General features: G+C 35.1%; 2 protein-coding genes across 2 annotated transcripts; one reads left to right on the top strand and one right to left on the bottom strand.

Moving 5' to 3' along the window:
* Positions 1 to 9,946: 9,946 nt before the first annotated feature.
* LOC102664096 (agamous-like MADS-box protein AGL80) lies at positions 9,947 to 10,675 on the bottom strand. Its single transcript, XM_041013522.1, has 2 exons — positions 10,597 to 10,675; positions 9,947 to 10,449 (listed from the first exon to the last, which is right to left on the bottom strand). Exons 1-2 carry the CDS (start codon positions 10,673 to 10,675, stop codon positions 9,947 to 9,949), a joined length of 582 nt encoding a protein of 193 aa, XP_040869456.1.
* Positions 10,676 to 22,787: 12,112 nt separating this feature from the next.
* Positions 22,788 to 24,373, top strand: LOC100808793 (prostaglandin reductase-3-like; the record flags this gene model as incomplete). The annotated part of the gene is made up of 4 exons (XM_003556787.2): positions 22,788 to 22,863; positions 23,852 to 23,880; positions 23,984 to 24,085; positions 24,269 to 24,373. Coding segments are annotated over 4 exons (312 nt in total), but the record flags the coding sequence as incomplete, so codon positions are not given.
* Positions 24,374 to 25,433: the final 1,060 nt, after the last annotated feature.

Raw genomic sequence — 25,433 nt, 5'->3', positions numbered from 1 at the left:
ATTCTGAGCATTCTGTTGCTGGTGATTCTGAACATTCTGATTTTGAGCATTCTGCTGCTAATTTTCATACTGAGAACATGACTCAATCTCCACCTCGTGAGAGGACTCTTAGGGAGATGGCTGCACCTGACTTCACTTATGAAAGCTTGTGCATTCAATATCCTGATGAGGATGTTCCATATGTTCTCAAGACTGGACTAATACATTTGCTGCCCAAGTTTCATGGTCTTGCAGGTGAAGATCCTCATAAGCATCTTAAGGAGTTCCATATTGTCTGTTCCACCATGAAGCCCCCTGATGTCCAGGAAGATCATATCTTTCTAAAGGCTTTTCTTCATTCTTTGGAGGGAGTGGCGAAAGATTGGCTGTCAAGCTTCATTCTACACCTGAAAAAGAAGATGAGCTAGCTGCACAAAAGAGAAAGTTTCTTGATCATGAGGGAGCTAACAAAAATTTTCATGCAGGTGGACCTTCTTCTAGTAGTTCTGACTTGCAGCAGCCTCCTATCCCTCTTCCATTTCCACCTAGAGCAATTCCAAACAAAAAGATGGAAGAAGTGGATAAGGAGATCTTGGAGATCTTCAGGAAAGTAGAGGTGAACATACCTCTGCTAGATGCCATCAAGAAAATTCCAAGATATGCCAAGTTTCTAAAGGAGCTGTGCACCCACAAAAGGAGGCTCAAGGGCAATGAAAGGGTTAGCATGGGCAGAAATGTGTCAGCATTGATAGGTAAATTTGTTCCTCACATTCCTGAGAAATGTAAGGACCTAGGTACTTTCTATATACCTTGCATTATTGGGAACATCAAATTTGAGAATGCCATGCTAGATCTAGGAGCATCAGTTAGTGTCATGCCTCTGTCCATTTTCAATTCTTTATCTCTTGGACCTTTGCAACCTACGGGTGTGGTGATTCAATTGGCAAATAGAAGTGTTGCTCACCCCACAGGTTTCATAGAGGATGTGTTGGTTCGGGTTGGTGAACTTATTTTTCCAGCTGATTTTTATATTCTTGATATGGAAGAGGGATTTTCCCGTGGTTCAGTTCCAATTATTTTAGGCAGACCATTTATGGAAACAGGCCGAACCAAGATAGATGCTTATGCTAGCACATTGTCTATGGAATTTGGTGATATTGTTGTTTATTTTAACATTCTTGATGCCATGAAACATCCATCTGAGGATCATTCTATTTTTCATGCTGAGATACTTGATCATATTGTTGATGATTATATGTTTGATTTTGATTCTCTTCATGGTAGGAAACATCCATTTTTATCTGATCAGCATACTTGTCATTCCTCATGCATTGAATCTGAATCTGAGTTTGAATTTGATCTTGTATCTGATTTTTATGCTGAGAGTAAATTTGAATTTGAGTCTGGTTCTGATTTTCTAGGTGTTGTACCTCTTGATGTTGATTTTTTAAAGTCAGAATGCACTAACCATGTTGCAGGAAGTACATATACTTCTGACTTGCTTGATGAGGTACAGGCTGAGGAACCCTCCTCTTCTTCTCCTACCTTGGTTCCTCCCACTGTTCAGCCACCACCCACACCAGAGTTGAAGCCCTTACTAGCAAACCTCAAGTATGCTTACTTGGAGGACAAGGAAAAATTTCCAGTGATCATCTCTGCCTCCCTTGCTGCTGAGCAAGAGGAGAAGTTGTAACAAGTGCTCAAGAAGCACAAGAAAGCCATTGGATGGACTTTAGCAGACATTCCTGGTATTAGCCCATCTACTTGCATGCATAGGATACTTTTAGAGGATGGAGCTAAGCCAGTGAGGCAGCCACAGTGGCGACTCAACCCCATCATTCTAGATGTGGTGAAAAAGGAGGTGACCAAGCTCTTGCAAGTTGGAATCATCTACCCCATTTCTGACAACCAGTGGGTGAGTCCAGTCCAAGTGGTTCCTAAGAAGGCAGGCCTCACAGTGATCAAGAATGAGAGGGATGAGCTTATCCCCACAAGAGTGCAGAACAGCTGGTGAGTTTGCATGATTATAGGAGGCTGAACCAGGCAACCAGAAAAGATCATTTTCCCCTGCCATTCATTGATCAAATGCTTGAGCGCTTGGCAGGTAAGTCTCATTACTGTTTTCTTGATGGTTTTTTTGGTTATTTACAAATTCATATTACTCCTGAGGATCAAGAAAAGACCACATTCACCTGTCCCTTTGGCACTTTTGCCTATAGGAGGATGCCCTTTGGCCTATGCAACGCCCCTGGTACCTTCCAGTGGTGTATGCTTAGAATTTTCAGTGACTTTTTAGAGAGTTGCATAAAGGTGTTTATGGATGATTTTACTATTTATGGATCCTCTTTTGATGCATGTTTAGATAGTCTGGATAGAGTTCTTAATAGATGCATTGAAACTAACCTTGTGCTGAATTTTGAAAAATGTCACTTCATGGTGGAACAAGGTATAGTTTTAGGGCATATCATTTCCAGAAGGGGCATAGAGGTAGACCCTGCAAAGATAGTTGTTATTTCACAATTTCCTTACCCCTCTTGCGTGCGAAAGGTTCGTTTTTTTCTTGGTCATGCAGGGTTTTATAGGCGCTTTATTAAGGACTTTAGCAAAGTGGCCTTTCCACTATCCAATCTGCTGCAAAAGGAGGTGCAGTTTGATTTTGATGACCGGTGCAAAGAGGCTTTTGATTGCCTCAAGCGTGCGTTGACTACCACCCCTATCATTCAGGCACCTGATTGGACCGCCCCATTTGAGCTGATGTGCGATGCATCCAATTATACATTGGCGGTTGTCCTTGCTCAAAAGATTGACAAGCTGGCTTGGGTGATCTACTACGCTTCCAGAACTTTGGATCCTGCCCATGCAAATTACACTACCACAGAGAAGGAGCTATTAGCGATAGTTTTTGCTCTTGAGAAATTTCGTTCATATTTGCTTAGTACTTGTGTTATTGTTTATACTGACCATGCAGCTCTGAAGTACCTGTTGAAGAAGGCTGAATCAAAGCCTAGATTGATCAGGTGGATGCTTGGGCTCCAAGAGTTTGATTTGGAGATCCGTGATCGAAGCGGTGCACAGAACCTCGTGGCTGACCACCTGAGTAGGATTAAGCATGCGTCTGAGGACTCACCCATTCGGGATGATTTTTCGGATGACCATTTGTACATTCTGTATAAGATTTATGATTCCTTCCCCACTCCTTGGTTTGCTAATATTATGAATTATTTGGTTGCTTCTGTTTTTCCTCCCTTATCATCTAAAGCTTAAAATGATAAAATTAAGAGCGATGCTAAGAATTATATTTGGGATTACCCCTATTTGTGGAAGTCGTGCAGTGACCAGGTTATTAGGAGAAGCATTCCAGACCATGAGATTGACTCGGTCCTGCAATTCTGTCATTCTTTTACACTAGGTGGCCATCTTGGCATACAGAGGACAGTTCGCAAGGTGCTTGATTGTGGTTTCTATTGGCCCACCATCTTCAAGGATGCGTGGAGAATCTGTAGCACTTATGAGCCTTGTCAGAGAGCAGGCGGCTCACCTTTATGGAGACAACAAATGCCTCAACAACCCATGTTATTTTGTGAGGTGTTTGATGTCTGGGGTATAGATTTTATGGGGTGTTTCCCTGTCTCTTTTGGTTTTGTTTATATTCTCCTTGTTGATTATGTTTCAAAATGGGTGGAAGCCAAACCCACCAAAACTAACGATGCTAAGGTTGTTGTGGATTTTGTTAGATCTAATCTGTTTTGCAGGTTTGAAGTCCCTAGAGCCATCATAAGTGATCAAGGCACCCATTTTGGTAACAGATCCATGTATGCCTTGCTCAAAAAGTATGGGGTCATGCATAGAATTTCCACACCTTACCACCCCCAAACTAATGGGCAGGCTGAGATTTCAAACAGGGAGATAAAAAGGATCTTAGAAAAGATTGTGCAGCCGAACAGAAAGGATTGGAGCATCGGGCTGGATGATGCTCTTTGGGCGCATAGGACTGCCTACAAAGCACCCATAGGAATGTCTCCTTATCGGGTTGTCTTTGGCAAGGCATGCCATCTTCCTGTAGAGATAGAGCACAAAGCCTACTGGGCTGTAAAGACTTGTAACTTCTCTATGGACTAGGCTGGATAGGAAAGGAAGTTGCAACTAAGTGAGCTAGATGAGATCCTTTTAGAAGCCTATGAGAATTCCAAATTCTACAAGGAGAACACCAAGAAGTTCCATGACAGCTTGATAGCTAGGAAGGACTTTGTGGTTGGACAAAAAGTTTTATTGTATAACTCTAGGCTCGGACTCATGAGTGGTAAGTTGAGGTCAAAGTGGATTGGTCCTTTTGTGGTGACTAATGTTTTTCCTTATGGTACAGTTGAGATCAAAAGTGAATCCACAGATACAAGCTTCAAAGTCAATGGACACCGGCTGAAACCATTCCTCACAAATCCCTCCTTAGTGGATGTAGTGGAGGAGGAGACCTCCTTACTTCACCCTACTTCTTTTCCGCCATGAATTAGGGAGTTTTCTTTCTTCTGTCTCTTTCTTTACTTTTATTGCACTTGTCCAAATTTTATTGATTGCTTTGATTGTTCTTGATCTCATGATTGTGCTACATTGAGGACAATGTGTTGTTTAAGTGTGAGGGGGGAGAAGATTGTTCTTTAATTTTGTTGCGTATTCTAGTTTAATTTTATTAGGTTTTCTAGTTTAAGTTTGTTAGGTTCTAGGTTAATTTTGTTATTTTGGTTTTATGTTTGTGTACAACATTGCATGTTCCTCTTTGAATTTTGGGTTATGTACAAGTAATGGGTAATTGTTTTTGAAATAGGAGTTTCTTGGCATTTTGTGAATTGAAACCCTTGTTTTTCTCTACATGTCAAGTTAGTTTTTAAGGTTCAAATTGAAAGTGATAGATTTACACATTGGTGAGAATTTGAGCCATCATCATTTATTTTATTCAGTGTGTTTTGCCCCATTGATTGCTTGCATAGTAGCCTTGGCTTGACTCTTGTTGATACTTCTTGCTTCACATGCATGTTGGGAGATGATTTAGGCATTTTATTCTTATAAGCCTCTAGCCAAATGAGCCTACCCTGAATTAATTCCTTTGATAGCCCCTTTGAGCCTATGTTCCCCTTTTTTGTTTTGAGCTCATTACAAGCCTTAAGTGAAAAACCATGATTTCACCCTACCCTTAAGGAGTTTTGGAGCTATGGAATTGTGTTTGGGAATAAGTGTGGGGGGGGCGGGGGCGGTATGTTTCATTGGATGATATGTTTTTGTTGGCCATGCTTGATGATGTATTTTGGCCATGCTTGTTGTATATACATATATTGCCTAATCGTTGCTTTATTTTTCAAATGCTTTCAAATGCTACTATTCACGTTAAAAAAAAATCAAAAAAAAAGAAGAAGAAAAAATAGAAAAAGAATGAAGTTGAATAAATGAGGTCTTGGCTTGAAGACTTGGATTGGTTGAAGGACTTGGTTGATTTTGTTTTGGGTTTACTTTTTAATTTTGGTTTCGGGGTTTACTACTTTTTCTTACTTCCCACTTATTCCTCATTGCTCCTCTATTCCTTTGGGTTTTAGCTACTATCCCATACTTTCATCTACCTTGTCCTTGCCTCATTACAACCTTAAAAGACCTTTTGATCCTCATGTGCATGTGTTTGTGATGTGGTTGTCAATTTTAAAGTCTTGCCAAGTCTATGTGGTGTTTATTTTCATGGGTGCTTTAAGAGTAAACAGTAGCCTAGACACTTGAGAGATAGAGTGCATATCTTGTGAGGCTTTATTACTTTTCATTCTTGAGCTGATTGACTATCTTTCCATGTTTGAGATGCTTGGATGATTTTCATGACAACCTTGATTCTGTAACTCTTTACGTGTTGGATGTTACCCACTCTTTTCATTCCTTGAGATTCATTGAGAAATATGTAAATGTTTTTGTGTTTGTTTGTCTCTCTTTAATTTCTCTTGATTTATGCTTTGTTTTTTTTTTTATTTTGCCCAGGAGTGCAAAAAGCTAAGTGTGAGGGAATTTGATGTGTCATCATTTTCTCCTATTTCTTAACCCTTTCTGTCACCATTTTAATTACTGATTAGCCTTAATTGTCAAATTAATTATGCAGTTTTATCATTTGGGCCTACTTGACTAATTCTGTGTTTTAATTTAATTTCAGGAGAATTATAAGCAATTGGGCTTGGATTCGAAATTGGGCTGAACCGACTTGGACTTGAAGAGAGCAGACAATTTTATTTGTCGTCCAGTTTTATTTTATTTCATTTTTGGGCTGTATTTTTATAATTGGGCCACCAGACCTTATTGGGCCCAAAAATCAGATTTGTAAGCTTTGGGGCCTAGTGACCTTTAGTGAGCCCAGCTGCTAGGGTTTTAAGGGTAGTCCGGTTACTGTTCACGTAGAGAGATATTGTAGGGTTTCGTTTTCAGTTTTTTCGTGTTACTGTTCACGCGCATGGTACTGTTTACGTAGCAACTCCATTTTCATTTTCTGCTTCAAGTTCCAATTTCGTTTGCTGCTTTTCATTCCAGTTTCATTTTCTGCCTTTGATTTCCTATTCGTTTCTGTTGTTAATGGAAGGTTGAATCTCTAGTGTTGTTTTCTCTTGAGGATTAAGCATAACTCTCTTTGAGGTTTTGTTATTAATATGAAATTCTGATCAGTTTTTCCCCTTCACCAATTATTCTGTATTTGTTGCTGATATTAATCCATGCATGCTTAATGCTTGATTAATTGTCTCCATGCTTAATTAACATTCATGCTTAATGGACAAGTGAGAGGGATTAATTGGTGTATGTGTTGCTTAATCACATAATGACTGCCTTGTGTTAATTTTGGCTTAGTAAATTAATTTCGGGTTGGATTAAGTGGTTGAACTGATTAGGGATAAATTCTCATAACCTAGGATAAGAGACTTGCTTTTGAATCAAGGGGAAACAACATGTTTTAGTTCTATTATTTTCTTTTAATTCAAGTTTGCTTGCTGTTTAAATTACAAAAACAAACAACCCCCCCCATTTCATTACTGTTTTATTATTATATGTTATGAATGTTTGTTTGATCATTGATCACTGGGAGATGACCTAGGATCACTTCTTAGATACTGCATTTTAATTTTTATTTGATTCGGGTATGTCTCCGATCAGCGACTCCGCGCGCCTTCCTCCGTTGGAAGATGCACCCGTGAGCCCCGCGTCGCCCTCCCGTCGAAGGGTAGGTTGCGACAATCACACTTATCTTGAGTTCTTTTAAATCCTAGCTTTTACCTTTTGCAAACTCCCAACAAGAAAGAACCACAACTTTGGAACCAACATGAGTCATCATTCATCTAGTGTTAATGGTGAAGGTACTAGTCATAAGAACCCTCTATCTACAATCTTAGATGAGTTGAGTTCCCTCAAGTTATGGAAAGAAAAGCTAGAAAGAAAAGAAAAAGGAAACGAGAGGGTAGAAATAAATCAAGATGAGAAGGAACAAATAAGGGAAGAAGAAAGAAAGAAAATACTAAAAGAGTTAAGAAAAAAAAATGCCTCCTATAGTAGTCATGACTCTTGCAAGAGCCCAAGTGAAGAACTTGGTGACTATTATGAAGGAAGGCATAGGTCACATTTTAGACCTCACTCCCATAGGAGAGAAAAGGAAAGAAAGCCTCAAGAGGCTAACATTAACCTCCCATAGTTCCATAGGAAGGACAATGTAGAGGCTTACTTAGATTGGGAAATAAGGGTAGAGCAATAACTTAAAAGGAAGTCTACTTCAAAATCTCATGGCTCTGACTCATATCCAAAGAAAGGCCAAGGTCAAGGCATCTTAAGGGCGGCACCTTCTATGCCCAAAGATGATAAGGGGAAGACAATAAAAAATTAACCCAACACCACTAATATATATGTTTTTATTCTTTTTATAGGTGTCGAGGGAAGGAGCCCAGAGTATCAAGAACCTCAGGATTTGAGGTCAAATCCTTTCCAAGGGGGAGGGGATGATGCAATCCTACCCCGCAAGGGTATTCGATAGAAGACTCCAAGAGGATTAGGCTAGAGCTGCTAAAGAAGGCCCTAGGGTTCTCATGAACCTCAGGGTAGATTTATGAGCCCATGGGCCAAGGTTGGGTCCACTCTTCTTTGTAAATATTAGAATAGGTCTTTCCTACTTTTGGGCCTTGTATTTTGGCCATTCTAGTAGTATAGGGTTTTACCTTTGTATTTCAGGGCATTTTGAGTAGTCTTTGTAGTAGGGACTTTTTTGTATTTTCATATATTTTGGCATGGGGTGAGCTTAGCTGTTAGAGGGGTGTGTGCAGCCAAGTTCTTGCTTCTCTAGGAATCTTCTCAAGAAAACTTCTCAAGAAAGTTTCTCAAGGGAGCTTCTCAAGGAGGTGAGCTTAGTTATTAGAGGGGTGTGTGTAGCTAAGCTCTAGCTTCTCAAGGAAGCTTCTCAAAGACGCTTCTCAAGGAAGTTTCTCAAGGAAGCTTCTCAAGAAAGTTTCTCAAGGAAGCTACCTAGGCTATAAATAGAAGCATGTGTAACACTTGTTGTAACTTTGATGAATGAGAGTCTTCTGAGACACCCTTCAAAGTTCAACTTCTCTCCCTCTTTTCCTCCTTCAATTTCATGCTCCCCCCCCCCTCTCTCTCTTTCTTTTCCTCCATTGAAGCTTCCTCTCTAAGCTTCTTATCCAAGGCACTCTCTTGGTGGAGAAGCTCCTTCTTCCATGACTTATTCCCTAGTGGATGGCGCCTCCTCTCACCTCTTCTCTTTTATCTTCCGCTGCATCTCCATGGTGGAAAATCACCATTGAAGGACCTCATTAAAGCTCAAAGATGCAGCCTCCATAGAAGCTTCCCAAGCAAGCTTCCATCAAAATGACTCTTTTTTTTTACAACTTTCTTAGAGGAACACCTTCCCTCTTTTTCCTTCTCTTTGACTTTTGGAGCTAAGGCCTTACTATCCTTTTTTTTCTTTTGTTTTTCTAACTTTAACTTAGAGCTTCGTTTGACTTCTTATTTTCTCTACCAAGAAACTCAACTATAAGTTTATTCAACTAAATAATATTGACTACGAGTAGATAAACCATTAGTAACTTTTTAGGATCAAACAAATTGAGCCTTTGGTTCAGGCTACTGAAAATTCAAATTTTTGTTTCCAATAATTCTGATAATTATTATGCCAAATAAGTGGATCCAAATTGTATCTTATAATCAGGATGCAAATTTGAATTTTACAAAGTAAATGAGCTCTCAAAACCTAACTCACCCAAACATTTGATAATCCAAAATTGACCAAATACATGTTTAGTCTTTTAAGTTTTCGAGTATATTTAGTTTGGTCCATTATCCTTTAAAAGGTTCAATTTAGTCCTTTGTCTTTTCAAAGTGAATTAAAATGGTCCTTCCAAAGCAATGATCATTTTCAAATTTGGGATGAGTTTTTGAATCTTTTTTTGTTTGATTTAAGACATGAAACTTGTTCCTTTAGATTTACATACTTGAAAACTATAGAATCCAATTTATGTTTGAACCAAAAAGGATCACAAACACAAAGAAAATCATGTGCAAGTTAATCCAGCGAGTAACTGCACAAATGAAAAATATAATACCAGATTATTTTCTAACTTATAAACATGAATGTAAATTATTTCCAATCATGGTACTGTATACTAATGAATTTTTGCATAATTGATAGTTAGTTGGATCATTTAAATATAATGGCCAAGATTCAAAAACAAAACTGGTATTATTACTATGTCTAAGCATAGACTCATTAAAAGACAAGCTATGAAAGCAAAAACATTGCATGGTTCAAACAAAAGAGACTCTTCAAACCTTGCTAAGAACAACATATTTTTTTCAAATGACATATGAGTTAAGCCAACACATTTGGAACATTATCATCTCCCAATGGTAACATCTCATCTCACGGACCATTGATGACATCCGTTGACAAATTCTCTTTCTACATGGCATCCACATTAGTCTCTGTCCCTTGGACATGATTCACAAGTGATTTCCCTCCTTGACTCATGGTTTCTCCTTCGTTGTCAACAATTGGTTTCACCTCTTGGGCTTGGCTCATATTGATTTTCCTTTTTACTTCCTCCAAGTTATGATTAATCAAGTTTGAGACATCATTCAAATCAATCATATTTGAATTTTCAAAATTGTTCTTAGCATTAAGGTTTTGAAACATGAGAAGGGTCACCTCTTTCTTCCTATTTTCATTCCTTAGTTTCCCAAGTTGTACTTGGGCTTTGTTAATCCTCTGCCTCAAAAAACTCTCTTGACTCAACTTTTTTTTGCTTTGTTCTAGTTCAGACACTTTCCTAAACCTAGAAAGCACACTTTGGGCTCCCGAATCAGATGGCCAAACCTCTGGCTGGGGATTATTGGGAGTATAAAATATAGCACATGCTTCAATCCCACAAAGAGTGCTGATTTCATCCATCTTCTTGATCAAACCTGTTGAGAAAAAAATCAAGATGCATAAAGAGAATTGAGAAGAATTGGGAAATGATTAGAAATTAAAATTTTATCAAATGGAAAATAAACATGCTACAATGCTAATAAAAATAGTTTATAAGGACTTAAGAGAAATCATTCTCAAACCATTCTTCCTTTTGCTTAATGTAGCCTTCCTCTTCCGGGCGTTGGTTATGTATGAAAGGTCCACCTTCTTCCTAGCCATGATAGTGATTAGAAAGAGAAAGAAAGAAGTAAGAAAGAACTTCTCAAAATGTTAACGCAATGTGTCTTTCTCATTCTCATTGTTGGGTATATATTAACAATTTTGAGATTGTGTCTTGATTGAATATAAGGAATGTCCTGCTAGTTAGACGCTCATTACCAAATCAGATCCTTTGCGTGTTGACTTGGCACATAAATTAGTAATTAAATCCATTTATAATAAATAATTAGAAGATTTTAAAATGAATAATTAAAAAATAATTAATGCCCTTATTTATGTTAAAATTATCATTAATTTCCTCCTACTAATTTCACTATTATTTTGAATTTTATACTTACATGAGTTCTCGAAACCTAATTCACTAAACTTTTGATAATAAGAAATTGACCAAAATAGACTTTTAGTCTTTTATGTTTTTTATTATATTCAGCTTGGTCCATTTTATTTTATAAAGTTTAATTTAGTCCTTTATGTTTTTAAAGTCAATTAAAATGTTCAATTTGAAACAATGATATTAGTTTTTGGGACACAATTTTGAACTCTTTTTTTTACTTTTTGAGATGTGAGTTGAATTAGATTTACATATATAACTAAATATTTTGAACCCGACTAATTTTGAAACCAAAAAAGATCACAAAGACAATGAAAACTGTATGAAAAATTAATCAATGAGCAATAAGAGAAAATAAAAAATTTAACATTAGATTCTTTTTCCTTGCTCGTGATACTTATTTTTATGGAATTTTCACTAGTTTGTGGCTCTTTTTGGGTTCAAACATCAGTTGAATTTCATTGTTTATGTAAATAAATCTAGTAAGCCAAACTTCACATCTCGAGTCAATAAATAAAAGGGATCAAAATTGTGTTCCAAGATCAACAACGATCATTGTTATGGAAGGTCCATATTTTGACTCACTTTAAAAATATAGAAGACTAAATTAAACTTTTTAAAAGATAAGGGATCAAATTGAGTGTATAATTGAAAACATAAAATACTAAAAATGTGTTTTAGTTATGTGTTATATTTTGCAGACTAGTTTTAATTCAATTTGTTGTAATATTACTTACATTTTAGGGCATGCATTAAAAGATTTTCTTATTTAGTTTATATAATTGTATCCAAAAATTAATAAAATGAATAATTAATATGTTATTATTTTAATTCTAATTTGACTGTGTTTCAATTCAAAAATTTAATTAATTATTTGATATAAAATAATCATTATTTAATATTTCAATCACATTTAACATCAATTTTAAAAGGCATATTACATTGGTTTCAGAATTAATGTTGTTTAGCACAAAGTTAAATAAAGGTATATTCATCATTGATTCTAAACCAATGTAGAATCCACAAATTCAACATGGGTTCCTCTAGTACCCAATGTTGGAAGTGGGGCATTCTACATGAGTCAAGCCACTCTTTACATCGATTTTGGTAATAACTTATGTAAACCGTGATTTTTTACATTATTTGTCATTGGAATTGATGTAAAGTGTAGTTTTTATTTTGGAAATTAACATTTTGTTTTACACTCATAGTCCTAATGTAACAACCCAATTTTTCCCACTTAGGAATATAAATTGTTTGATATATTTTAAGAAATTTAATTATTTCTTAAAATATATTTTGATTGATTTAAATGAATTTAACGCATGGTAAATTGTGTTTAATTTCTTAAGTAAAATAGTATTGAGATTTTAATAATTCATTTTTCGTGAAAATATTTCTTGACGTGAGATTAAATATTTCAAGCTTCAATTGGATTTTTATTTGAGTGAATTACTTATCTTGGTATTTTTTAGTGTGATGTTTGAAATTAATTAAATTAGCATGTTGATGTAATTTATTTAAAATTATTAGTTTAATTATTTAAGTTAGTATAATAATTAGACATGATTTGATATGTATAATTATGTGCCTAGAGAAATAGGACAAGTAGTTGGGTCCAGGAAGTCAACAAACAAAAATCTGCCACAGAGACTATAGTTATTAAAATAGAGGTGTATCCAATAAAAGTGACCTATTGCAAATAGACTCAAATAGCAGAATAGGAAGTGAGAGTAGAAAATGATTGAGCCTTGGTTTGTTTTGGGTTCAGTTCTTAAAGCTAGAGGGAGCAAAATCAATAACATGAAGACTAAAGCTTGAAGCTTGGGGAAAAATTTGAAGATATTTTGTCTTTTAAATGCCTAACTCCCTTGAGTGACATTTGTATTGGTTGTTATCTTGTGTGTTGCGTCTTAGTACATATCGTATCTATTATGCATCCTTCATCATCATAGGAAGTGTGAATAAAAGTTTCTATGTTAGAAAGGTTTCTTCAAGAGGCAAAACTTTTGTTTTCATCGATTACAGGGTTGTCATAATCGATTACAACAAGTTGTTTGAAGCTTGGAGAGTTGATCTTATATCGGTTTAATCGATTACAGTAGTCTCATAATCGATTACCCTGCTGTTTGAGACAATGACTGATTGATTTAGGAGTCCCTACTTTAATTGATTACCAAGTGGTTTAATTGATTACTTCTCTTTCATTTAGTAGTCCAGAAGTTAACAAGAACACTTTAATCTATTACATTGAGGATCTAATTGATTACATTGTTCTTGAGTTATTTCCAGATGTTAGGAAGAACACTTTAATCAGTTAAAGAGATGATCTAATTGATTACTTAATTGAATTAATCAATTACCTTGTAGATTTAATCGATTACAAGCGGTTATAATTGTTTTCTCTATAAATAAATAGCTTGTGTTCCCTTCAACATACATCAAGAGAATACTCAATATATTGAAAATAACAAACAAGCCTCTGAATGAGCTAAAGATCTTGAGTTGTTATTAGTGAAAAGAGAAGAGAAGAAAACTACTTTGTATAGTAACTCACAACTTCAAAATTGTTTGACTGTGAAGACTTTTTCTTAGAAGTGAGTTAGGTCACTTTCTTGAGTTCAAGAAGAACACCTCTTCAATCAAGCAAGGTTTTGCTTAAATAATTGATCAGGTTGTATCTATCTTTACTCTTGGTTTTCGTGTATGGTTTTACACATCTTTTTGTTTGTGTATGAATCACTTAAAGCATGCTAGAATAGGTGTTTCTAGTTTGGGCTAAGAGTAAGGTTCTCTTAGGCTCTTATTCACAAAGGGCCCTAGTCTTGGGTGCCTAAGTCTCTTTTTCCGGGGTGGGAATTGTAGATTGGTTGTGATTGCTTGTAAGGATTCTTGATGCATAGCGAAAATCTAATTTTGGTTTTGGATTAGATAACTAGAATAGCTTCTCTAGTAATAGAGAGTGAACTAGTATAAAAAGATTTTGTATTTATTCTCTTGATTTGATCTTTTTCTCATTCAATTATTAATCAGTTGTTTTAAAAAGGTTCAAGTTTTATCTTTATGAAAGAAAGGATGTTAATGAAGGATCGTATGTAAGGGCAGATTGATTAAGTATTAATTGAATTCAGTTTATAAAGTTTTGTGCTATGATCTATACAAAAGATGTTTTTTTTGTAACTCTTGTTTTAAAAGTACGTTTTGTTTTGAAAACCAATTCGCCCCCCTCTTAGTTTATTGAGTTCCATTATCTTTTTTTTCAATTGGTATCAGAGCTAAGTCTTGAAAGTTACTCAAGATCACAGTTTTTCTAAAAGATGGACTCAAAACAAATCACTTTCAAAGAGGATGCATCTTTGAATCGACCTCATATGTTTGAGGGTAACATTTTTCTTTTTGGCAAAAGAGAATGAAAATCATTATTAAACAATGGATCCTGGTGCATGGAATGCCATCATTAAAGGTCCTTTCATTCCTACTAAAGAACTAAATGGTGAATTAATACCTAAAGAATGGGATGAGATGAGAGATGATGAGAAAAGAAAAGTGCAAGATGATAAAAAAGCCAAACATATTTTAACTTCTGGTTTGTCTTCTAATGAATTCTTTCATACCGAAGGTGCAAAAGTGCAAAGGAAGTTTGTAATATGCTTGTAGTCACTCATGAAGGCACAACGAATGTGAGAAGAGCAAGAAAACACACCCTTGTATCCAAATATGAAGCGTTCCGAATAAAGAATGAGGAAACCATTTCAGAACTTCAAACAAGATTCACTCATATTGTGAACCACCTCCTTGGTTTAGGAAAAATGTTTGAAGATGAAGAGCTGAATATCAAGATTCTAAATTGTCTTACAAGAACTTGGGAACCAAAGATTACAACAATCAAGGAATCCAAGAATTTAGCTACAATGACGATGGAAGCTTGTTAGAACTTTTGGCAAGTGTACCAATTATCGTTGTAGGTTTCACATTTATAAAAAAGTTCGCCTCTACAGGGACTCCAGTTTACTTAATTCATTCGGATAAAGGTTATCATTTTAATATTTATGTACAAATTTAATCGAATGTCATTGGTTTTGGTTCAATTAACTTAAGATAACTTAAAGTAAAAGAATCGTAAAAATAACGAATTTACAAAAATAACGGAAATTATGGGAATATCGAAAATAACAGAATTCAGTGCGTCGGAAATACGTAAATTATGGAAACAATAATCATAACTTTAATTAATTAAAAAAAATAGGATTGGATTTCATTGTTTATACCCTTAGTATGCTAATAAGATTGACATATATAAATCATTTTCTAACATTACTGATGCACACATAGTTATCCCAAGTTGATGCCTCACACTTGGAACCTAAGAATATTTACTAAATATCGATCCCTCGCATAAGCAGTAAATACTCCAACATTAAAATTATATTCTCGTGCTTTTTGCAATCAAAATGTTATGCTCTATTCCTAGCAACGTAAAGTAAATAGTAAAATCATTTATTTCAAATTCTAAGATTACTTTGCAGTCTCACTTAAAATCCAATTTCATAAAACTAGTGATCAACTAGAATCAAGCATTATGAGTAGAATGAAATTACCAATAATGAGTAGAAAATACTCATACATATATAATATCAAAAGGGATACATAAGGGTACAAAGATTACATCCAATCCTTAAGAAAAACTAACCGATCAATGCGCAAAGCATAAGACTAACAAGAGAAATGATGAAGGAAGTGATCCACGATCATAACTCTGCAGCGCCTCAGCTCCACTTTTCATTTTCTCCTTCTTCTTCCTCTTTCTCTGTGTTTTACTCTGATTTTTGCTTCTATTGGATGATCTCCTTCTCTTTCAACATGCATGGCTATTTACAGAAAAAAGCCTAGGAGAGCAGACAAATTCACCTAAACGAGTTGCTTGCTTAAGCCTGAAGTAAGATCTTTAGCCCAGGCGAGCTGGTTGCTAGCCTAGGCGAATTTGGGGTCAAAAATCTTTGTGAAAAGACCATTTTGTCCTTCCTTATGGCTTTTTTTTATCTAACAAACAACTATCAAAACTTACAAAATCATGGATGAATCTTTCATATTTAAACAACAACATTAGTAAATGTACAATATATATAAAACAACTAGATTTAAGGGTAGTTTATAAGAAAAGTATTATAATAGAAATATAAGTGCTAACAATTTAATCCCAAAAATAACTAAAATTTGGCACTTATCAAAGCTTTCTTCGATAAATTGCTTGCTTATTAACATGAGTTGACTCAACAATTTTATGTAGAAGAAACAGAAAATAAATGGAAAAGAATTGCACTGAAAGTTGACTCCTCAAAGGAAGAATACAAGGATAGTTCTAGCAATGAGGAAGATGTAGAGGATTTCAATTTGATGGTAAGAAAATTTGGAAAATTTCTTAAGAAGTCTAAAGACAGAAAATTCTCCAAATTCTCCAAGAAGATTGAGAATAACAACAACAACAACTTCACATGCTTCGAATGTAGTAAGCAAGGTCATATCAAATCTGAATGTCCTATCTACCTTAGAAAACATGATGGTGAAAACAAAGGAAAAAAAGGAAAGAAAACAAAAGAAAGCCTACATAGCTTGGGAAGACATTACATCAACAACCTCCAACTCTTCCAGTGATGATGAAATTGCAAACGTATGCTTAATGGCAAAGTTAATGGATGACTCATCAACCATTGAAGAAAATGAGGTAAATCCTGAATTTGAAGAAGTCTTGGAAGCATTTAATGAAATGCATGAAGAATCTCAAAGGCTTGATGTTTAGAAAAAAAAGCTGAAAAGCGATCTAAAATTGCATATCACTAAATTGGCTTCAACACAAGGTGAGCTGGATAAATTGAAGGAAGAAAATGAAAAACTTATTTCAAGATATAAAGCCACTGGTTGTGATTGTACCTCTACTTCTTTTAACATGGATGATTACAAGTCTTTACAAACCAAGTTTGAAAATTTCAAAAAGGATCGCTATGTTAAACGTATGAAGTTACAAACTGAGCTTTCCTATCTTAAAGATCTATTTGGGAAATTAAACAAAGGAAAGAGTGACCTTAATCACATTCTCAGCATGCAAAAGCATACTACAGATAAGACCGACTTGGGGTATAACAAGCAAACCTCATTTTCAAAGAAAACTAAGTTTGTATCCTCAAAAGGGGTGAACCCAAGCAAGGTCTCCAAAAAGAGGAACATAGTGTATTCTAAGAGAAATGTAAAGACATGTCATTATTGCATGAAAAAAGGTCATACATCATATAAATGCTATGCAAGGGATTCACTATGGTACTTTGACAATGGCTGCTCTAGGCACATGATGGGTGACAAGTCCAAAGTCATTGACTTTGTGTCAAAAGATGGAAGATACGAAGACAACAATAAAGGAAAATAATGGAAGAAGGAAATATTGGAAATCAGTACAAAACTCAAATAAAGAATGTTTTATATGTGGATGGACTAAAGCATAACCTCCTGAGCATTATTCAGCTATGCAACAAAGGCTTCAAAATTGAATTCAACAAGAATTTTTGTCTTATAAGTGAAGGTATGTCTGGTGAGGTTGTCCACATTGTCAAGAGAATAGGTAATATCTATATGTTAAACATTGAACATGCATCATTTCATGAGCTGAGTTGTTAGGTAAGTAAAATAGATAGTTCTTGGTTGTGGCATCATAGGGTTGCACACATAAACATGCATCAGCTTAATCATCTAGTTAGGAAAAACTTAGAAGTTGGACTTCCAAAACTCAAGTTTGAGAAAAATAATCTGTGTGAAGCTTGTCAAAAAGGGAAGCAAGTTAAAAACTCTTTTCAAAGCAAGAACTTTGTTTCTACCTCGAAACCCCTTGAGCTACTTCACATTGATTTATTTGGTCCCTCTACAACTTTTAGTTTTGGTGGTAATTACTATGGCTTAGTAATAGTGGATGATTACTCAAGGTTCACATGGAATTTTTTTTTGAAAACCAAAAATCAAGCTTTTGATTCTTTTCGCAAACTTGCCAAGGTGATTCAAAATGAAAAGGTCTCAACATCGTTTCACTTAGAAGTGAACATGGAGGTGAATTTAAAAATGAGTCTTTTGAAAATTTTTGTGAAGAAAATGGAATTCACCACAAGAACACCTCAACGGAATGGCGTTGTGGAGAGGAAAAATAGATCCCTTGAAGAAGGTGAAAGAACCTTTTTAAATGAAACAAGGTTACCTAAGTACTTTTAGGTTGATGTTGTACATACTATTTGCTATACCTTACATAGAGTAATTATTAGACCTATTTTGAAGAAAACTCCTTATGAAATATACAAAGGAAAAAAAACCAAACATTTCTCACCTAAAAGTTTTTGGTTGCAAATGTTTTATTTTAAACCACGATAAAGACTCTCTTGGCAAATTTGATGCAAAAGCTGATGATGCAGCTCCATATAGAGCTTGTAGGCCTTGGATCTTCTTTATCAATGGATTCCTTTGCTTCTTGAAGTTTAATGGAAGCGGAATGAAGAAGGAAGAAAGATGATTGGAGATGCCACTTCAAGGAGAAGATGAGTCAAGAAGAAGCTCACCACCATAGGAAGCCATGAATAATTGCTTGAAGGTAGGAGAAGATGAGTGGAGAGAGAGGGAGAGAAGGAGCACGAAATTTTGTAAGTTCATCATTCAAAATTGAGTGATTATGATAGACCAACACCTTAATCCAATGTACCATACTCTAAGCTTCTTTTATAAGTTCATTTAGACTCCAAAACTCACCATTTATACTCATTTTTTCTCTTCTTCATGAGCTGGTAAAAAGGGAAGGAGACACCATTTCCACTCTTCTTCCAAGCTTTACCAAGTGTTCTTGAGTCCTTCTTCAACAATCATAGGTAATTGACCTTCATTTTCAACTCTAAGCTTGATTTTCACTTCATTTTTGTGCTCTATTCTCATCTGTAGTTTCAAAATCTTATTTTGAACTCTTGAAGGTTGGAAACTGGAATCTAAACTCCCTTATTCTTCCTTCTAAATTTCATGGAGACTACAAGAGGTAAGGGGTGTCTCTCCAATTCTTGAACCCTATGCTTGTGGTTAAACTTCATTGAACATCTTAAAATTTTGGTGATTGCTGCCCTGTTTTGGATCTGTGTTCTGAGCTATTTTCCTTGAGTTTTTTGTGCCAAAAATGAGTTCTTTGAGTGTTAAAACATAGAGTTAGCCTTATATTTCACTTAAATGAGAGTTTTCTAGAAAAAGTTATGAATAAAACAAGTTTTAGAACATTTTATCGGATAAAATCTATCATGAAAATAATCTGCTAGTGAGAACTGTATGGACTGGTTTCATTAAAGTTTTTTACCTCAAAAATGAGTTTATTAGGTGTGAAAATGTAGAGTAGCATATAAGATTAGTGAAAAACCGATTTTCGGAGCACCGAGAGCACTGAGAATAAGTTAAAAGCAAAACTTTGTAAAACTGAGCAACAAAGTGATTTTAGACAGTAGACAGCTTACCATTAGAAATCGTGTATCTGGATAAAGTTACCTTAGAACTATTTATTTTTGGAACTATTGATTTAGTTGTTATATGATGGCTGAGATAAACTTCAAACTCTGATGATTGTTGCATGCTCTAAAATTATGATGATTTTTTTGCTAATACATTTTCTGAAAGGCATGTATATTATTTTTGTTGTTGTTGTTGTTGTTGAATGATAAGACTGGTAGAGTGTGAACTCCGACACTTATATTTTTGGTGTACAAATTTATATCAAGTTATATATATTTATATATTATCTTTTTATCTACACGCGATGTGGTTTGGGTCTGTGGGTGTCCAACTCTTGGCAAATTGTTTGCTATAATTTCTGGATGATCACATTTTAGCTGTTATGTTTTCTGCCAATAGACATGTTCTTTTTAGAGATTGAGATTGTTCTATGATAGTAGTCCACATGTTTGATCCTCGCCTCAATTTCTTTTGTGGAAGCAATGCCTTCAAAGGTTATTTTGATGATGCCAAAGAATTCAAGAATCAAGAGAAAGATTCAAGAGAAGTTTCAAGTTTCAAGTTTTCAAGAATCAAGAATAATCAAGAACAAGATTCAAGACTCAAGATTCAAGAATCAAGATTCAAGAATCAAGAGAAGACTTAATCAAGATAAGTATGAAAAGGTTTTTTCAAAAACTGAGTAGCACATAGATTTTTCTCAAAACATGTTTACCAAAGAGTTTTTACTCTCTGGTAATCGATTACCAGATTGTTGTAATCGATTACCAGTAGCAAAATGGATTTGAAAAAGTTTTCAAAAGAATTTACAACGTTCCAATTGATTTCAAAAAAGTTGTAATCGATTACAATGTTTTGGTAATCGATTACCAGTGCCTTTGAACGTTGAAATTCAAATTCAAATGTGAAGAGTCACATCCTTTCACTAAAAGCTTTGTGTAATCGATTACACTAATTTGGTAATCGATTACCAGTGGTTGTTTTTGAATAAATCAAAAGATGTAACTCTTCAAATGGTTTTTGACTTTTTCAAATTGGTTTTAAGTTTTTCTAAAAGTTATAACTCTTCAAAATGGTTCTCTTGACCAGACATGAAGAGTCTATAAAAGCAAGGCTTTGTTTTGTATTTTCAATCAATCTTTCTAAGCAATCTTTCTATCAATTCATCTCAATCATTTCTTTCAATCATCTTTCAATATTTTCTTTCATCTCTTTCAACAGTTGTTCTGTTTCATCTTCTCTTCATCTTTCTAAAAGTTTTTGTTCAAAACTTTCTCTTCCAAGAAAAGTCCTTTGTTCAAAAACTTGTGCTATTCATCTTTTTCATTCCCTTCTCCCTTTGCCAAAAAGAATTCGCCAAGGACTAACCGCATGCATTCTTTTTGTGTCTCTCTTCTCCCTTTTCCAAAAGAACGAAGGACTAACCGCCTGAATTCTTTTGTGTCTCCCTTCTCCCTTGTCAAAGAATTCAAAACGACACAGTCTAAGAATTCTTTTGATTCTTCCCATTCCCTAATACAAAAGTGTTCAAAGGACTAACCGCCTGAGAATTCTTTTGTATCCCCATTCACAAAGTATCAAAGGTTTAACAGCCTGAGATCTTTGTCTTAACACATTGGGGGGTACATCCTTTGTGGTACAAGTAGAGGGAACATCTACTTGGGTTTGACTGAGAACAAGAGAACAAGGGAGGGTACATCCCTTGTGGATCTTTGCTTGTAAAAGGATTTTTACAAGGTTGAAAGAAATCTCAAGGACCGCAGGTCGCTTGGGGACTGGATGTAGGCACGGGTTGTTGTCGAACCAATATAAAAACTCTTGTGTGTTTGTTTCCTTCTTCCCTACTCTTTTACTTTCCGCTGTGCATTTAATTTCCGCTTTTACTTTTTGTTAAGTTTCTCTTCTACTCCTTATTCTCTTAACAATTTAGTAAAAGCCTTAAAAGAGTAATTTTTTAATTAGTAAAGGTTTAGGAATAATTAATTCAACCCCCTCCCCTTCTTAATTATTCTGAGGCCACTCGATCCAACACTTTTATCGGTTAACATGGATCGTTCAAAAGCATAAAATCAACACGTAACTTTACCACTTTTGCAAGAACTACATAGGTCTGATTTCCTCATCGCAATTGAGGATATGTAGGAGCAAAAGCCCTGCTTTTGTCGACCACCCCAAGAGATCATTAATGGTCCAGCGCCTTAACGTTTCTCTCCTTTCAAAAACCAAGAGATCGTTAATGGTCCAACGCTTTAACGTTTCTTTCCTTTCAAAAACAAGAGATCGTTAATGGTCCAACACCTTAACGTTTTCTCTCCTTTCAAAATCAAAAGATCGTTTAATGGTCCGACGCCTTAAATGACTTTTATTCGGTTAAAATATTTCTTGTGAAAAAAGATAAAAAAAACTTTAACCAACATTTAGTTCATAACGAACTACGTAGGTCTAATTTCCTCATCGCAATTGAGGAATACGTAGGAGCGAGGGAAACACCCTTGTCGACCACAAAAAGATAAAAAATACAAAAGGAATAAAAAGACATAAAAACATAAAAAGGGAAAATAAAACAAATCAAAGACATGATATTGCACACTTGGTTAAAGGTTGTCGTCCCTTGTGATGGACGCGTCGGGTGCTAATACCTTCCTCGTGCGTAAAAAAAACTCCCGAACCTTTCACGATTAAAGTTCGTAGACCACACCTTTCCAGTTTTTCCGACACTTTCCTCCAATAAACGTTGGTGGCGACTCCGTGCGTTCTCCTCCCTTGGAAGACGCACCCGTGAGCCCCGCATCGCCCTTCCGCCGAAGGGTAGATTGCAACAGTATGTATAAACAAAAAGAACAAGTAGTAGTGAGAAACTCCAAAACTGACACACACAACATAGAAAGATAATGCTACTTGAACAGATATATGATGAGAATTGAGAAAGGACATATTCAATACAACGAAACTCAGTTGTGTGTGTCACTATGAGTATGACAAAGAGCATTTGTTTGTATGGAAGGATTAATTAGGAAAGAAAGAGAGAAGCTATGGTCAATGTAGAACAAGTGAAACGCCTTAGGCTTGAAGGGTAAATAAGAGCAATGGATAATGCTAAATAGTGCTGGAAAGGCTCAAAACCAAACCTCGCTAGCTCCACAAATTCACGGGCTCGGGAGTAAGTGTTGGCAGCTTGTTTTTTTTTTCTTATTATGTTATTTGTTTTATAAGTGTTTAAATAATAGGCTATAGTCCTATCTAGAAAGGTAACTCTCATTTTATCATGTTTTTGTTAAGATAATTTTTGTCGGTGTCAATGCTAGTGATGTAAGTTATATCTTTCTGAATTCTGAGAGGACATGTGTATGCATATTGTTGAGATTTTTTTCAATTCTCTCTCAAACATGTCCAATCCTTAACTTCATGGCAAATAGCCTCAATTGTGGCAAAAATATACAGCCTTGATTGTTGAACTAATTGCCTAGAAGAATTACACTTTAGCTCAACAATTGCATGTTCAAATTAGAAACTGCATGGTTTCAGACATGTCCAACCCTTAACTTCATGACAAGTAGCCTCAATTGTGGCAAAAAGATACAACCTTCATTGTTGAACTAATTGCCTAGAAGAATTATGCATTAGCTCAACAATTGAATGTTCAAATTAGAAACTACATGGCTTACTATAAAATACATACTAATGTAATATGCTTGTGGCTTTTATGTATATCAAGAATAAGGCACTACACTAACTTGGAATTACTTCCTTAAAACAAGGCACTATGTGTTTATTGTTCAAGTATGTTACAACTCTTGAACTTAGATTTATGTAAGTAGGTGTTGTATGAGTAGCAAAATAAGAAGTGTTTTTCAACTCTTTCAACCTAAGATCCTAGGCTTACCATACCTTAGCCTTCTAGAGAATTTAATGTTTTCTAGTAATGTATTTTCAATTTGATTCTTCAAAGTCTAGTTTCCTAGTCAAGGCACTAACTTTTTATTCATCTCAGTTTGGTCCTAATATGCACATAAACAGTGTAAATAAACTTTATGAATACTGAATTGAATTCTCATGGAAGGATCTAGAGAAACTCTAAAACAAACAAGGATTCAGTTGATAAACATATCTTTTGGGGACCATAATAATATTTTTATAGAATATATGATAAAATGTTAATAAATGGTAAAAATGTGAGAAGCTGGATTTTTTTTACTCTTCTATTTTTCACATGTATAATTTCCTACAAGAGCATGTTTCTTCAAAAGTTTTTTATGACCAAAAAGAGGGCAAAGTTGAACCAAATAGATGTATTCTGAGACTTTCGCACACAAATTTTGATATCTGTGGCTTTTCTTGTCTTCCATTTGATGCAGGATTTGAGGTATAGATATACCCCATGTGTAGATAGCTTGATATGAAGCTTACCACTTTATGCACTAGACCCTTACTTAGACATGTATATTCTTTTAATGTTTATATTTTAGGCTGTAGGGATAATTGCAGCAGTTGGAGATTCTATCACTGACTTGAAAGTTGGTATGCCTTGTGCATTCATGACTTTTGGAGGCTATGCTGAATTCTTAATGGTAGGCAGTGCTTAATATAATGTTTTATATTTTCCTTTCATATTAATGACTTAATTATTGGAATTTCCATGTACTACTTATTTAGAAAACCATGCGTTTGGTTTTTAAGTTGATCTGATAATGTTACTATGGTGATATTTATTATGATGTAAGTTATTGAAGTTGTCTTGTTACTTGGAATAGTTTCCTTCAAAGCATGCTCTTCCGGTGCCTAGACCAGATCCTAAAGTTGTTACCATGCTTACATCGGGATTGACAATCTCAATTGCTCTAGAAAAGGTTGACTAATATAATAGTCTCCTTGCTTCAGATGTATCCTTATTTCCTAGTATTTGAAATTATACTCGTCTTTGATATCAATGTAAATCAAACCTTTTTTTATTTACTATCTTTTGTGAATCTTCCATCGGCTTGTCTTCATCAGAATTTCATTTTTTGTACACTGAAAAAGTACAATAAATGGAATCTAGAAAAGTGGTCCTTATTACTATTGTGGCATGAGAAACTGGCAAATTTGCTATTCAGGTACTTCCATCGGCAAGTTGTTTAGTTTCTAACAAACGATCCTAATTCTATTTGAACTGTTTATATTATATCTTCTATTTTGTTGAATGAATTTTCAAACTTAGTTTCCAAAATGCCCCTCATATTATTGATTATTGAGTTGAGTATTGATACCCCTCAACTTTTGTTCCTTTTATAGTCCTTTTTTTATCATACACTAACAACAATTGTTGGATCAAGTGGCCTCAGAATAATTAAGAAGGGGGGGTTGAATTAATTATTCCTAAACCTTTACTAATTAAAAATTTACTCTTCCAAGACTTTTACTATGTTGTTAAGTAAATGAAGAATAGAAAAGAAACTTAACCAAAAGTAAAAGCGAGAATTAAAGTGCACAACAGAAATTAAAAGATTAGGGAAGAAGGAAACAAACACACAAGAGTTTTTATGCTGGTTCGGCAACAACCCGTGCCTACATCCAGTCCCCAAGCGACTTGCGGTCCTTGAGATTTCTTTTCAACCTTGTAAAAATCCTTTTACAAGCAAAGATCCACAAGGGATGTACCCTCCCTTGTTCTCTTTGAACAACCTAGTGGATGTACCCTCCACTAGAACTGATCCACAAGAGATGTACCCTCTCTTGTTCCCAGTCAATAACCCAAGTAGATGTACCCTCTACTTGTACCACAAAGGATGTACCCTCCAATGTGTTAAGACAAAGTTCTCAGGCGGTTAGTCCTTTGAAACTTTGTGAAGGGGGAAACAAAAGAATTCTCAGGCGGTTAGTCCTTTGAAATCTTTTGTTTATGGGAAAGGGAAGAATCAAAAGAATTCTCAGACTGTG

This window comes from Glycine max, chromosome 20, assembly GCF_000004515.6.
Source record: "Glycine max cultivar Williams 82 chromosome 20, Glycine_max_v4.0, whole genome shotgun sequence".
Taxonomy (NCBI): domain Eukaryota; kingdom Viridiplantae; phylum Streptophyta; class Magnoliopsida; order Fabales; family Fabaceae; genus Glycine; species Glycine max.
This window is presented reverse-complemented; position numbering and strand designations above follow the sequence as displayed.